General features: G+C 39.5%; 1 protein-coding gene across 1 annotated transcript; it reads right to left on the reverse strand.

Moving 5' to 3' along the window:
• Nucleotides 1–838: 838 nt before the first annotated feature.
• On the reverse strand, nucleotides 839–1,947 carry MOS (MOS proto-oncogene, serine/threonine kinase). Its single transcript, XM_059395509.1, has one exon. It carries the CDS (start codon nucleotides 1,883–1,885, stop codon nucleotides 839–841), a length of 1,047 nt encoding a protein of 348 aa, XP_059251492.1. The 5' UTR covers nucleotides 1,886–1,947.
• Nucleotides 1,948–16,291: the final 14,344 nt, after the last annotated feature.

Consider the following 16,291-nt stretch of genomic DNA (forward strand, 5'->3'; position numbering starts at 1 on the left):
ACAGTGGTCCTAATGGCAAAATCCAGTCACCTCATTCTTTTAAATCTTATGTACTGGCAGCCATTGTCTTGCTTTCTAGAATGGGCAGTCTGGTTTTACTTGTCTGATCTCCATCCAAATGTTAAATTTTACTGTTCCTCAGGGTTGTCATTTTTTCCCTCACATATCATAAATCTTTGCTTTGTCATCTACTTCTGAGTCCAAATAATAAGAAAAAGAGACCCAGTTGAGAAGCATACAATTTTTCTATTCATGGCATGTACAAGTCAAAATATCACAAGAAATCATTTAAGATACTATTCCTTTAAAAATAAATGTACCTCAGTTGGTAAATTTTACGTCTGAGGGTCATTACAAACAAATTTTGGGTGGAGGGGCAGAAAAAAATTAGTATTTTTCAAAAAATTTTTACTTGTTTGGTTTGGGAGTAGTAAACTGTTAATAGTTTACATTTAGGTGGTGGGTTTGGAGTTTATTATTTTAGTTTATAGAACATCTTGGCATTTTACAATTCAGTTCTGTCTTGGACAAGCTGGCTTCATCAATAACAAATCAGAACAAGTGCAATACTAGAGAACTGTTGAAGTAAGCACATTTGCAGCGAAAGCAAAGCCTATTAACTCTGTGAGGGCATAAGTTGAGTTACTAACAATATTAAGCGGTCTACTAGATTTGTAGCTGTGCTATTTGTCTTAGAAAAAGCATTTAGACCAAAAGGCGTTTTTAATAACTTTATTTTCTAAAAATCCGTCCTGCAAATATGTTTTTTTTCTACACAGTCACTAATTTAAGAACGAAGAGAAATAAAAACAAAGCTTATGTCGATACAGATTAATAGTCAGTAAAATTCAGCCCTTAAAGAGTTAAGTTCAACCAGGAGGAGTTCTGCACTTGGCCGCTGCAAAGCACTGGCCCTCCAGCAGCATTGGATGATCTTCTCAAGTCTCTTCCCAGAGATGGAGTCAGTGAAGACAGCTGCTGACAGAGACGGCCGGAGATTATAGGCCACCACGGCGTAGAGCACGTAGTGCCTCTCCCCTGAGTAAGGGGCTTCCTTGGTCACCATTTGCCAGAGAGTGATGGCAAAGGAATAGATGTCAGCTTTAGGCGTTAGGGTCTCTCCTTTCAGGAGCTCTGGGGCTCGGTGTGTGTACGTGCCCCCTAGGGGGTAAGGAGGAGTCCGGAAGCACAGCAGATCTTCCAGCTTCTCTGAGCAACCAAAGTCACCAATTTTGCAGACATCCTGCTCACTGATCAGAATGTTAGCCGGCTTCAGGTCCAAGTGTACAACGTTTTGCGAGTGAAGGAAGAGCAGGCCATTCATAACATCTAGGGAATACCTGAGACACTTTTCCAGATTTAATTGCTCTCCAGCACAGCAGTGGGGCTGCACATTGTCCTCGTCGGGGCAGCTGGCTGCACCGTATATGGCTTGGTGTAAGGTGACATTGCCACCAAACTCCATGATTATGGTGCCCAGGCTGTTAAAGCCCGCAGGTGTGCGTGTGCTGGCAGCCACCACCCGCACGATGTTATCATGGTGAAGCCCTGCAACATTGAGCTCTGCCCAGAAACTGCGCTGGGATGCCAGTCGGTTCTTGGTGCACTTTTTCACTTGCTTTATGGCCACCAGAACACCGTGGTAGGTTGCCTTGTACACGGAGCCAAACCCGCCAGCTCCCAGCCTCTGCAGGAGGCACACCTGTTCCCAGTCAATGGAGCACCAGGCCAGCCGGCGTGGTAGCCTTGGGGCCCTGGGGGGAGTGCCCAGGAAGAGCTTCCCTGCCTTACCTGGGAGCACTGAAGGGCTACTGCAGGGCCTGGAGTCCACCGAGGGAGAAAACTCGCTGGGGAGGTAACTTCGCCAGGGAAGAGGGGAGGGCATCGCGCCTGACCCCAGAGTGCCTCAGGTAAATGAAAAAAGAAAAGAAAAGAAAAGGGCCAGCAAAAAAGGGAAGTCGCTGACTACTCCTTTGCTCCACCCAGCGTTTTTCTCCTCTTCCTTCATTGTCCTCCAAATAAGCCACATCTGTGCTGTTACTCGGGGGTTTTTATCAGATGAGGGGAAATAATCTGAATGAAGCACAGCCCTCCTGTTTAGATGAAAATATTTCCCTTCAACACTTAAAGTGACTTATAAAAACAAACCCTCCTCGGAGAAGAGTTCGCCAGATAACACTGAGCTGCTCATAGACTCACCCCCCCTTTTGCCAGATAACACTGAGCTGCTCATAGACTCACCCCCCCTTTCCATTATTTCCTTAATTATAATAAAACTGGCTCCCCCCCACCAAAGTGTCATACCCTGAACATGATCAGTCCTCACGCTAAAGAGACCGCAGTAGTGCAATGAAATTATTTCACACTTTGCAGGCTATAATGATTGTCAGTGTTATTCTCCAGCTGCATTAAATCACTTCCAGCAGTTATTGGCAGAAAGAGTTGAAATGCGAACAGCTGACATTTGTTTAACTGATTACGGGGATAATTAGGTGCAATATTCATATATGGATAAAAAAAATTATAATCTTAAAGTAATTGATCCAAATACAATCACTGATATAGGTCAAAACATACACCTCCTAAGTTCATCAGGGGAAAGGAAAATTCTCTGACGCTCCATTCAGCTTATATAGCAAATTAGCAAGACTTCTTAGCAACCTATTGACTTCCTAACAATCCTGGTCCACAGCAGTTTGGCCCACCCAGTAAGCTCACTGGCAAGAGAGTCTAGATTGCACAGCAAATGGATTACAGAAGTTTTGAAACAGAGTTGGGGGAGAAAAAAAAACAGATTCAGAGCTACAATCAGAGTTACAGAAAATAACAAAGATGAGAGCCTCCTAGGAGAGGAAAAATCTGAATAAAAATGGCAAAGAATCACCACTGCCTATATATATAATGTGGAAAACCAGATGTTCAAATTAAATCAGGGTCTTGCTATCCAGCTGCAAGTTTCCCCTTTCTGGTTTTTATAACAACAAACTCCCCAACCTCCCACTCATTTTCATTCCATATCTTTGGGGGAAAGACCAATAATATTAACCTGTTGATTAAAAAAACATAGAAAGTATTAGGATCTGTGTCTTTAACAAAATCGAATGGTAAAGTTCTGTTCTGAATTGTACTTAGAGTACATAAGTGACGTTTAACCACATTTTTATGATGATAGGTCTACGCTTCTGAGATATATTGGTTCTGAGAAGGTGTGTGAATAAACACAAGCCATTTACATAAACCATTAGGTGTCTGTTGAGCCCTAGGATAGGATTTCTAGTCTATACTACCCATCTGCCTTAGTATGTGATATTGTGTATAATATTTAACCTGTTTGAGCATCAGTTTTTTCACTTAAGAAATTAGGATAATAATTATTCAGCTTTTAAGAAGTTGGGGAGCCCTATACAAATGAATAACTAAAGTCTAAAAAATGTACACTATGAAACATTTTAGAAGGCAGTTGAATCAAACTCAAAATATAAAAGGATAGCAGTGAAGAGAGTAAAATAAGATTATATTTTACAGTAAGTCTATACTGCAAAATTTATTTAGTAGTCATCACATGGCAGTATAATTCAGGTTTCTGAAACTGTTTTATGGTATTAGGAATGCTGTGAATGAGTATTAGTCAAATAATAGAGTGCCATAACCTTCTTGGCAAAATGATGTGATTTGTTATTATATCATCTTTATTTTTAAAATAAGAGCATAGAGGGGCGCCTCGGTGGCTCAGTGGGTTAAGCCTCTGTCTTCGGCTCAGGTCATGATCTCACGGTCCTGGGATTGAGTCCTGCATCTGGCTCTCTGCTTGGCAGGGAGCCTGCTTCCTCCTCTCTCTCTGCTTGCCTCTCTGCCTACTTGTGATCTCTGTCAAATAAATAAATAAAATATTAAAAAACAAAAAAAAAGATAAGAGCATAGACCATTAATTTTCCAAAGGCTGATTTTATCCCTTACATAGAATGTAAGGTATCAATGAAAATGTGGTACTTTACATTCACAAGCCCCAAGTTCATTATAGCCATCATCTCCAATCCGCTCAAGAGAGTATTTCAGTGAATACCCATTTTAAAACAGCTGCTGGGGCCAGGAGGCCTGGGTTTCTTACTGTCCCTCAGTTTCCTCATCTGCAAGTTGAGGGAAATCTGACTACCTCAGGACTGCTGTCAGGACTGACAGAATTCCAGATACTTAGATCAGGTCCTGATAAGTAATACCTAATTGTGAATTATTATTTATGAAACTCATTTTTAAAAAGTGTACATGGGTTCATGCCAGTAAGAAACAGATTGGTTAGTATTGGTTTAAAATGCACCCTGCCAGGGCTGAAGTAACTCATTATAAGCTAAACCAATCTAAAGTTTGACTGTTTTTCCAACTTAAATTTTATTTGAGGTTGTAGATATGAGAGCATATTGCCTTACTGTTCTATACTAAAAATGCAGAGCGTTCACCTGAATTCGATCAAATGCAATAATCCTGCCATCCCAAATAAAGGCAAGAACATCATTTGTTGATAACACGGTAGACACTATCTACCTTGGAAGTGCAAACGAAACAAAGGAGAGAAAGACACCGGGTGCACCCACGGAGGAGCTTTCAGATTTTCAGAGTAAAGGCTTTACAGTTTCGCTCAGATCGGCAGCATTTCTGTTAAGAGCTGCTTGGGCATCAGGCAAACATCCGCGTACTCATCACCAGCTGTGACAACCGACTGCGGAACTGAAGCCACCCTGAATTCGACTGAGGGGCCCCGACTGCGAGAGAGATTCCCGCGGCTCGCGCAACGTTTCCCTTCCTAAAGGGCGTCAGCGCCGGTGGCCAGGCCGGGCGCTCCGGCTCCCGGGCAGCGCCGGCGTCCCGCCGCGCCTCCTCTCCCAGGCCCCGGGCTCGGGGGAGGGGGGCGCTCTCCCCGCGCCGCTCGCGGGCAGGCACGGGGACGACGACGTCAGCGCCTCCCCTCCACGACGTACGGTCCCGAGGCCTCCCCGGCCCTGAAGTCCGCGCGCAGCCCCTCAGGCACCGCAGCGCGGCGACGGCGGCCACGGCGCTCCCTGGGGTGCCCAGACGCACGTGGCCCAGGCCGTCACGCCCGAGGCGGCTCGCTGCCCGGGGTCGAGTGCGCGCCCCGCGGCTGTGTTTCCCTGCCTCTCTGCCTACACCGAATTTCATTTTCATTTCAATTCAGAATCATCACGTAATCTCCCGGAAGGCATTTTTAAAAGGCCGTTAAACTCAAGGTCGCACCGACTACGCACACAGCCCCACTGATGACGACCACGTCGGATCGGCCACGGCCATATCTGCGCATGCGCGCCGAGTGACCGCGGCTTCCCAGCGATCTCCGGTTACAATCCAATTTCAGAACGCAAAAATGGGAAGGAATAGGCGTTTTGGAGTGGTTGAACTGGGTTGGGGTTTGCAAGCATGAATTAGGGTCGAATATACACTTTTGCTTTTTTTAGAAGTATAAAACTAGTAAGCGAAGACGTGCTTTGCTAAAAATAAAGTTTATAGAGTCAGACCTGAAAAACTTTTTTTTTTTAATTTAAATGGGATTATACTATTGATATTATTCCGAAATTTGAATTATATGCTTAGCAGTGTATCATGGACTTGTTTCCGTGGCTTTACAGAAGCATAGAGAGCTACCTTGGGTTTTCTACAATAATATGGTCAGGGGCAGACCCAGGTTTTGTGGGGTTTACAACTTACAGAAATAGAGGGACCCCTTTTAAGAAAAAGATTTAAAAATTAGATATGGAAGTGAATATTTCTTAGATGAGCAGTCGCAACAAATTACACATTTTGGAAAGCTAACAACATGAGTCATCACAAAATTCAGAGAAATAACAGTTTTATTAATGAATAATATCCAGCATATATATACTGCATTCCCCTGCATTTGGGGGTGATACCCTTTAAAAAAATTACTTTTTTGTATGACAAGGAATCTGTCAAAAATTGATTTGAGGTAGAACTTCAATTAATATCAGCACAAGCAATTTTTTTAAGTATTATGGATTTATTTTATGGAAAATTAAATCAATCCGAAATTTGTAAGAGTGTAGAGCACTAGAGAAGTTGCTTATATTTAATTCTATTCAATATCAGTCAAACAGCACATCCCATAGAATAAGATGAGGTATTTAGTTCTGATGATGAAGGCAAGTCAAAACAACTGCCACTTCTCTAAAATATTTGGCTGTTATCTTATTTTTGCTGAAATAATGTGTGTCTGTACATCGTTCCTCTGAAAATTTGTTGTGACCTCCAGATTTTTACTATTAGTATTTAGCTTTTCATTAACACAAATATTAAAGGACCTTCATTTGCACTGGGCATCATTCATTGCTTGGTTAGTACCATACTGCGTCTTGGCCAAACTTTTATGTGGAGAGTGTTAGTTACTTTTATATTTATGCATATTTCCATTCATATACAAACTTGGGTCGGTAGTAGTATTTATCACCTTATGTATTTTTTGTTTGTAAAATTGCTTTCTTAAAACAGTATAAGAATACAAATGAAAATAAAGGAACATATAGGGGTTATTTAACTGATATAGCTTCTCATAATTTGGGTCAGTAATAAAAGTTCATGGGCTTTACTAAGTATATGCTAAGCTGTCACTAATTTCTCCCTAATCTATTCTGACTATTAAATACTTATAAATTTAGTAAACTAAACAATGAATGGGATGAATCTTAAGTTTTTAAAAAATATGATCTATTTATTTATCTGAGAGAGAGAGCATGAGCAGTATGAGGGGCAGAGGGAGAAGCAGACTCCCTGCTGAACAGGGAGCCGGATGAGGGGCTTGATCACGGGACTCTGAGATCAGGACCCTGAGATCATGACCTGAGTCGAAGGCAGATGCTTAACCATCTGAGCACCCAGGTACCCCCTCAAGTTTTTTTTTTTTTCTAATAGTAGTTTGAATATTGTATATGGCCATATCTTAATTTAAAAATCACCTATCTAAACAAGTTAATGAATTATACATTTTAAACTGGAGATACAAGCCAGCACTCTAATAGGCCAAATTCTCTTACGTGTTACAAGTGTATAAAATCTGAAATACGCACAGGTTCCTGCTTATCAGACAGTAATGCTATGGATTGCATGGACCATGTCCTTGGGTGGAAATCTGCATACACTACCTGCTTCTGTCCATTCACAGATGTTGGTGGCTTTTATCTGGGCCGAGTACTTGGATTTTTGTATTTTGACTCTTAAGATACATAAATATATTTTACTTCTCTAATGCTTAACTTCTAACTTCTCTACCTTTTAACTTAATAGGATTTTAAGACCCTTGCAAATGCCTTTCAAACTGGTTTGGAAGATCACTGAGTTTAATGGTAACTTGCAATTTTTCCATATTCTTAAGACCATAAAACACTTATGGATATTTGAAATGGTACCTGATTGAGATTTGGTGAACTTGAATGTCTTTGTCCAACTTACAGTCACAACTTATGGGATCATTCAATTGGCATCCTCCCTTAAGCCAGAAAACACTTTTTAATGTATTTAATATTTAATTTAATGTATTGAATATTTATTAAATTCCATATTTTTCATTGCTAAAGTAAACAAATCAAAATAACATCATCTTTGAATAAAGGATTCAAAAGTAATACAGGCTATTCCTTTCACCACCTTTGTTCAGCTTTATGCTAATTTTTCTCCTGTATATCATTATGGATTCATGACTTTTCAGGGATCAGTGTGATTTAACCAACTGCAACAGTCATTGTCTTTAATTGTTCAAATTGAGGCACCCCTGGGAATTACAACACTTGTGTTCTTTTGACACAATCCCATGGATCTGCATTATTTCTTGTCTATTAGTACAACAAATTGCCCCAGGCTTATACCCTACCCTACCCCAAACATGGATTCAGCCATTTCTCCAGGGTATCCTAGAAAGATGGGAATAGAAATCATAATAGTGAAGTTTACACATTGGCTTCATTCTCTTGGGCCTTTCTTCCCAGCTCATTTTAGCTGACAGAATTGGGAAACATTTTTTTTTTGAAGCCTGGGTTTGTATTGATGTTTCTAATTCAGTTCTAACATTAGAGTTCCTAATTAAAACATTTGATTTTATAATATCCTTCCCCTTTCTCTTATACTTAAAATCTTGATTCCAAACAAAATTAATATAATTACTAATATTTGACCAAACTATTAAATAAAGTTTAAATTTTTTTGCAGTTATTGGTATTTCTAATTCAGCTCTAATATTATAGTTCCTAATTAAAACATTTAGATATTAGGGGCACCTAGGTGGCTCAATTGGTTAAGCATCTGCCTTTGGCTCAGGTTATGGGGTCCTAGAATCCTAGTAATCAAGTCCCATGTCAGGTTTTCTGCTCAGCTAGGAGTCTGCTTCTCCCTCTCCCCTTGCTCGTGTACTCTTTCTCTCTTTCTCTCTCTCAAATAAATAAATAAAAAGTCCTTTAAAAAGTAAAACATTTTGGTAATTTCCTTACCCTTTCCCTTATATTTAAAATCTTGATTCTAAACAAAATTAATATATTTACTAATGTTGTCTTACAAAAATATTAAATAAAGTTTAAGATTTTTTTTGCAGTTATTTTTATCCTTATACTTAATGCCACTAAGGATGTGCAGCCCAATTATTTTATGGTAGAGTCATTCATAATAATTCATTCTGAGCCTTTGTAATTGCATGTATCATATATAATATATATCATATATATATATATATATATATATGAATAATATGTGATTAGTATGATTTAATTTGCTTTCAGTTCTGGAAGTTTATCAGCAATTTTCTTTGAAGGTGGTAGTTTTTGGCCAAGACGTTTTCTTCTCCTGTGATTTCGAACCCTGGAGGATTGTAGAAACCTTATGAGATGAGGAGTAAAGGGTGAATCAAGCAAATGAATTTCCCAAATTCTGTATGAGAGTTCCATTTAGTTACTGGCTAAATATTACCAAATGTAATATTATATGCATCCAAGTTCTGGTTGGGCAGCTTAATTCTGTCTTCTGTTCACTTTGTGGCAATATTAGAACCTACATGTTTTCATATATCCCATTAATATTTAATTTAGCAAATATGAGATATTAAAACCTTTACAATTCATTATTCTTTCTTAGCTTCCTTATAGGAAAGGTAACATTGTTCTACCAATTTTTCAAAAGGTAACAATTTTCTACCATTTTCAACTCAATATCACATTATACACGAACTTACAATGTATAGAATACAAATGATTTCCTAATTTAGTTTTATCACAAGCCAGTAACAAAATCTTTGGTCCAGGAAGATTTTAATCTTCTTTTAAAACCTTTCCTTCATGGGGTGCCTGGGTGGCTCAGTGGGTTAAGCCTCTGCCTTCGGCTCAGGTCATGATCCCAGGGTCATGATCCCAGGATCCTGGGATCAAGCCCCACATCGGGCTCTCTGCTCAGCAGGGAGCCTGCTTCCCCCTTTCTCACTCTGCCTGCCTGCCTTTGTGCCTACTTGTGATCTCTGTCAAATAAATAAATAAAATCTTAAAAAAAAAAAATCTTTTCTTCAGGAAGATTTTAATGGGTACATAGTTTCTTAGAATTCTATATTATTAAGAAATTAAAAAGAACAAAAATTCTTTCTTAGAATTTTTAGATTAGAATAATTGGAAATAATTTTAGATTAGAATAATAAGAAATAATATTTCTAATTAGAATATTTAGAAAAATTAGAAATAATCAAGAAATTATTGAGAAATCTATCTATCTATCTGAGGAACAGATAACAAGACAGGATTAGCTGTGCAACAGACTTCTTAGGAGGAACATCTCTGAGGAGAAATGAGGAGGGAGCTGGGGGCAGCTGGAGAGCTTTCAGCCCATGATGTGAGGGAAAGAAGGGAGAAAAGGAAGGTGGAGTGGGAGAGTTTTTAGCCCACAGTGTAGTCCCTGTAGTGCAGTCCAAAGAAGGTTCATTGTGATAGATGAGTCGTCAAGTCAAAGTTGTCCATTAGAGGCATCCCGTGTCTCCTGGGAATGGACTGGCTTTTGTGTCTCTGCTGCACAGAGTTACTGGCTGGGAGCAGTGCAGGGAAACATGACTTCATTTAGTACAGACATCATAGTGGATTCTGGAAAAAGCACAGCTTACTCTGGGGCCACTGGCCAGTCATACCTTCTGCATTCAAGGATCTGAGAGACACATTTTCATGGCCACCATGGATAAAACACAAGTTTTAAAGATTTTGTCTGAGAGCCTCTCTATTTGAGTCAAAATTCTGATGTCACATTATACATAATAGTTATTATTATCCTAATTTTTAATTACAGTGTAGAATTCCAGTTTTTAAGAAGCCTTTGGATAAGTTATATTTCTTTTTGAGGTTAAGGCTATGCTTTAAAAAATAGCTGTATTTGCTTAAAACCCATTCTTATTTTAGCTTTATACAAATACATATATACTTATACATGCTCAACCAAAGAAGTAAACACAAAGTTGTATATATAATCAAAGCAACAGAACCCTTAGAAGTTTTCAAGCAGACCAATTGACAATTACAGCACCCCAAGTGCTTTTTGGAAGTGAGGCATTTTTTAAAATTGGTATAAAGAGAATTGTTTTATGTGTGTGTCTGGATAGATAGGTTGTATAAAACTATAAGTAGTTATCCTTTTATTGATTAAAAAATTGCCTTACTTGACTTATAAAATTTAAGACTTAAACCTATGTCTAGGGGCACTTGGATGGCTCAGTGGATTAAAGCCTCTGCCTTAGATTCAGGTCATGATCCCAGTGTCCTGGGATCGAGCCCCACATTGGGCTCTCTGCTCAGCGGGGACCCTGCTTCCCTCTCTCTGTCTGCCTCTCTACTTACTTGTGATCTATGTCTGTCATATAAACAAAAAAGAAAATCTTAAAAAAAAAAAAAAAACCTATGTCTATATAGTGTATCTTCTTAATGCCTCTAGTTAGACTGAGGCTTTTTAAATTTGAAATACAAACAATTCATTTCTCACCTGGCCTCTGGCAGTCTGAACTTAATCTAAGGAGAGATTTATGTCATTTTCATCTCTTCTCAAGTACTCATGTGTTCTACCTTTAATGGACAAAAAATATTCTAATTATTTCTAGAGTGTGTCTCCTTGCCAGCTGAGGATTTCAGTGCTAATACTTTAAGGCTTAATCTTCCATGAAATTAAAAAGCATTTTATAGTGAAGTTTCTGGCATCCCTGGCTCACATCTTTGGAAACGGAACGTCAGGATACTTGCTGGAACTCCACACAGATTTTGGATGATTGTGGAGGAGGAGGAACTCATTATTAGAAGATTTTTAGCTGTCGTTGATCTGGGAGGCTGGGGTATAGTCTCAGTGGCTCATACTTGGGCAGGCAATGGAAAGAGAACCTTCTGGTGGGGTTCTCCTCAGTTTTTCTCTCAACATCTTTAAAGATGTTTTAGCTTCTTTCTTGGCAACTTGTGTCAGATCCTCATTTCCTCTTCCATACACATTACGAATCAATCTGGTTGGCATGGTGATTACCCTGGTTTTCCTTCAGATGTTTCAAGTTATCATAGTCCCAGGATCCATAAAGGAGAAATTGAAATGTAGGGTCATCTCTACTACACCTATTGCAGTTTACAGACTATGGTCTGTACTAACTGAGGAAAGCTAGACATGCCTTCCTGACATTTAGACATGGTGGTAGCCATGCTTTGTCATTCTAGCCTATGGAAGAAAGCAGGACATTAAATCCTTGTATTTGCTGTTACTGGAAAGATACAAGGAGAGAGAGCGAGTGAGTGAGAAAAAGAGAGAGAGCGAGTGAGTGAGAAAGAGAGAGAGAGTGTGTGTGTGTGTGTGTGTGTGTGTGTGTTTGAGAAACAGAGGCTTGGCAAAAAGATTTAATGTTTGATTCCTGCCTGAAACTAGAGGTTGCTGAAACAAAGTTGAGTACTGGAGTCCAAACACGGCAACCCAGGATAACAAAGAGCAAGTGAAGAAGGGAAAACAAGGGGCTTATAAACATCGAGTGAATGATTCTGCAGCTTCCTTTGCTGAGCTGAGGTTGCCTGTTGCAACAGATTCTGCAGACCATGATAAATTCTTACAGAGATAAAAATCATGGTCTCAAACTTGAAAATATTTTTTTAAAGATTTTATTTATTGGGACGTCTGGGTGGCTCAGTTGGTTAAGCAGCCGCCTTCGGCTCAGGTCATGATCCCAACGTCGGGGGATGGAGTCCCACATCGGGCTCCTTGCTCGGCAGGGAACCTGCTTCTCCCTCTGCCTCTGCCTGCCACTCTATCTGCCTGCACGCTCTCTCTCTCTCTCTCTGACAAATAAATTAAAAAAAAGATTTTATTTATTTATATGACAGACAGAGATCACAAGTAGACAGAGCAGCAGGCAGAGAGAGAGAGGGAGAAACAGGCTCCCTGCTGAGCAGAGAGCCCGATGCAGGGCTTAATCCCAGGACCCTGGGATCATGACCTGAGCTGAAGGCAGAGGCTTTAACCCACTGAGCCACCCAGGCGTCCCTCAAACTTTAAATTGACTCTGTCATTTAAAACTAACCTGTACACATGCTGTGAAGTGTGTAAACCTGGTGATTCACAGACCTGTACCCCTGGGGATAAAAATATATGTTTATTAAAAATAAAAAATTAAATAAAAATTAAAAAAAAAAACTAACCTGTACACAGAAGGAAGAAATAGAAAAGCATATACATATCAATGATTTAACCTCCTGGTTGTCTTTGAATCTTTAAGTTTTATTTGCTCTTTTAATCATTTTTTTTTTTTTTATGGAACACATTTAACAACATCAGCAACCTATTTACCTAGGCAACTTGAGAACATCTCAGAATTTGTGTGTGTGTATGCACGCGTACATACACAAGGGTCTCCTGTGAAACAGTGAGGCATGTGGGAAAGGATCCCTATGTCATATGGGAGCTGCACGTGCTTCTGGGAGGGATGAGTAGAATCTTTGATCCCATGGAGCATGAACTAGGAGACCAATGGGCACTTGTGAAATATATATCCCCTTATTCACAGAAACATTTGATTTAGGCTTTGTACTTATTAAATTACTACTGTATAATTTTTAACTATATCTGTAGGCCTGTCAACTGGAGGTTGATTTGGGATGCATAGATCCCAATTACTACTGACACATTTGAAAAATGTTTAATTTACTAATTACCAAAAAAGAACAGTTTAACAGCTTAGTCTCTTCCACAATTGAGTGTAATCCCTAATGACCCAGCTCTTCTACAGACAATGTTTAATTATGTAACCAGATGTTATTAATAATTTGAGTCTGTATAGGTCCCTGCATGCAGCTGAACCCAAGGAAGGGGATTGGCTACACAATAATTTGTCCCAGGTGACCCCATGGAAGCCTGTAGCTTGTGTCATTTTTCCACCGAAAGGAATAGTGTTGAGTTAGCACATTAGTAAGAGCTTTAGTCCAGGTGATGCAGAATCGTGGTTCCAACTTCGAACAACAACAATTACAGTCAGAAAGCAGGATCAGGGAAGCATATTAGAAGATATGAGATAACTATAAATTTTCATTTTGAATGGCTTTGTGTTTCCAGTGCTCTCAACTTACACTTCTTTACTGTTCGGTTTGTGTTTTGCATTATTAACCTACGGGTTGTCTCCCATGTTTGCATCTTCCCCCACCCGAATCAATGTATTATCAATGTAATGGGTGATTATAAATTCTTGAATCTAGTTTAGGCTGAAAGTTTAAATCCCATAGCATTGCATTATGGCACAAACTGTGGAGTGTATAAATCAAATTATTGCTTGTAGGTATTATAAGGAGGTGGAAGACTACACTAGCTTGATTCATAAAAGCTTATAAAAATTAGGGGGCTTTAAGATGATATTTCAATATAGAAACAAAATTAGGGATAGCATTGACACAGCAGGAGCAGCCTCATTAAGTTTACTGTAAACCATAGTTAACCATTATGTTAGGGTTCTTAGGTCCCCTCCCCCCAATGGTAGAAACCAACTAAAGCAACCTTAAACAAAGAAATTTATTGGAGATATTTTATAGGCTCACAGACTCAGTGGGAGTTTGAAGAACCTCAGAAGTGACTAAGAACCAAGACATTTGTTCAGGACTGGGTAGCACAAACCACTGTAACAGGCTGGATAGAAAAGTATGACCGGGACACAACCACTGGACTGAATGTCCCCCAGCCATTTCTTTAGCCTTATGATGGAATAGGACAAAGGTCAATCTGGTTCACTTCTCTGTCCTCCTGGTTGTACCAGTATAGGGAAAGAGAGGACATAACCCTTTGGCTTCATTTGTGGGAAGCAAGCAGATGCCTGGATATACTTTTTCAACAAGACCATGAAACACTGGGGGAGAAGAAAATGAAGCCAAAGTGTGTAGAGAAGGACTGGATATTTTGTAGCCAAAAGATGACAAATACATTCTCTACTCACCAGGGGATGGATCTCTGGCAAAAACCAAGGTATTAAGGGGGATGTGGAGGTGTGAACTACCAGAGTGCCTCTAATTCCTGCATTCAGCTGTGATGATTTTTCATCCTCAAGAACCCTCATGCTATTTCAGGTTTATAGTTTGGGTGGTGGTAGAGGGTTCCAAAGACTCCTGCTTTGCAGGTCCTCATAACAGTCCCTTTCAATGTGCTCTCCACACATTCAAACTTTTCAAGGATAGTTTCCTTTTTTTAGGACCATAATAAATCAATTTTTATGCTACTCTTTTTTTTTTCTGTGTGTGTGTTTTCATATTTTTCTTTCTCTTTTTTTCATTTTATTTTATTTTTTCAGTGTTCCAAATTCATTGTTTATGCACCACACCCAGTGCTCCATGCAATACGTGCCCTCCTTAATACCCACCACCAGGCTCACCTATCCCTCAACCCTTGTCCATTCCAAAACTCTCAGTTTGTTTCTCAGAATCCACAGTCTTTCATGCTTCATCTCCCCCTCCAATTTCCCCCAATTCACTTTTCCTTTCCTTCTCCTAATGCCCTCCATGTTATTCCTTATGCCCCACAAGTAACTGAAACCATATGATAATTGACTCTCTCTGTTTGACTTATTTCACTCAGCATATCTCCTCTAGTCCCATCCATGTTGATACAAAAGTTGGGTATTCATCCTTTCTGATGGCTAATATGCCATTTTATATAGACCATATCTTCTTTTTCCATTTATCTGTTGAAGGGCATCGAGGCTCTTTCCATCTTTCCACAGTTTGGCAATTATGGCCATTGCTACTATGAACATTGGGGTAGATATGGCCCTTCTTTTCACTGTATCTTTATCTTTGGGGTAAATACCCAATAGTACAATTGCAGGATCATAGGGTAGCTCTATTTTTAATTTTTTAAGGAATCTTGAAAAACTGGAAAACACTGTTTTCCAAAGTGGCTGCACCAACTTGCATTCCCAACAGTATAAAAGGGTTCCCCTTTCTTGCATCCTCTCCAACATTTGTTTGCTGTCCTGTTAATTTGGGCCATTCTGACTGATGTAAGGTGGTATCTCAATGTGGTTTTGATTTGAATCTCCCTGATGGCTAATGATGATAAACATTTTTTCATGTGTCTGTTAGCCATTTGTATGTCTTCACTGGAGAAGTGTCTGTTCATGTCTTCTGCACATTTTTTGACATGATTATCTGTTTTTTTGGATGTTGAGTTTGAGGAGTTCTTTATAGATCTTGTGTATCAGCCCTTTGTCATGTTCCTGATCTCTTTGTCATGTTCCTGATCTCTTTGTCTGTAGTGTCATTTGCAAATATCTTCCCCCATTCCTTGGGTTGCCTCTTTGTTTTGTTGACTGTTTCCTTTGCTGTGCGGAAGCTATTAATTATGATGAAGTCCCAAAAGTTCATTTTTGCTTTTGTTTCCTTTGCCTTTGGAGACGGTCTTGAAAGAAGATGCTGTGACCAGTGTCAAAGAGGTTACTGTTTACTAGGATTTTGATAGATTCCTGCCTCACATTGAGTCTTTTATCCATTTCGAGTTTATCTTTGTGTATGGTGTGAGAAAATGTTGACCATTTCATTCTTCTATACATAACTGTCCAATTTTCCTAGCACCATTTATTGAAGAGGCTGTCTTTTTCTCACTCCACAGCCAAAAGCTGTTTTCCACATTTTTTTCCTGCTTTGTCAAAGATTATTTGACCGTAGAGTTGAGGGCCCATATCTGGGCTCTCTACTCTGTTCCACTGGGCTATGTGTCTGTTTTTGTGCCAGTACCATGCTGTCTTGGTGATCACAGCTTTGTAGTA

Source organism: Mustela nigripes, chromosome 3 (genome assembly GCF_022355385.1).
Source record: "Mustela nigripes isolate SB6536 chromosome 3, MUSNIG.SB6536, whole genome shotgun sequence".
Taxonomy (NCBI): domain Eukaryota; kingdom Metazoa; phylum Chordata; class Mammalia; order Carnivora; family Mustelidae; genus Mustela; species Mustela nigripes.

Bases quoted from the DNA above. Each gene is read 5' to 3' on its own strand.
- MOS (XM_059395509.1), bottom strand. From the start codon at position 1,885: ATGCCCTCCCCTCTTCCCTGGCGAAGTTACCTCCCCAGCGAGTTTTCT.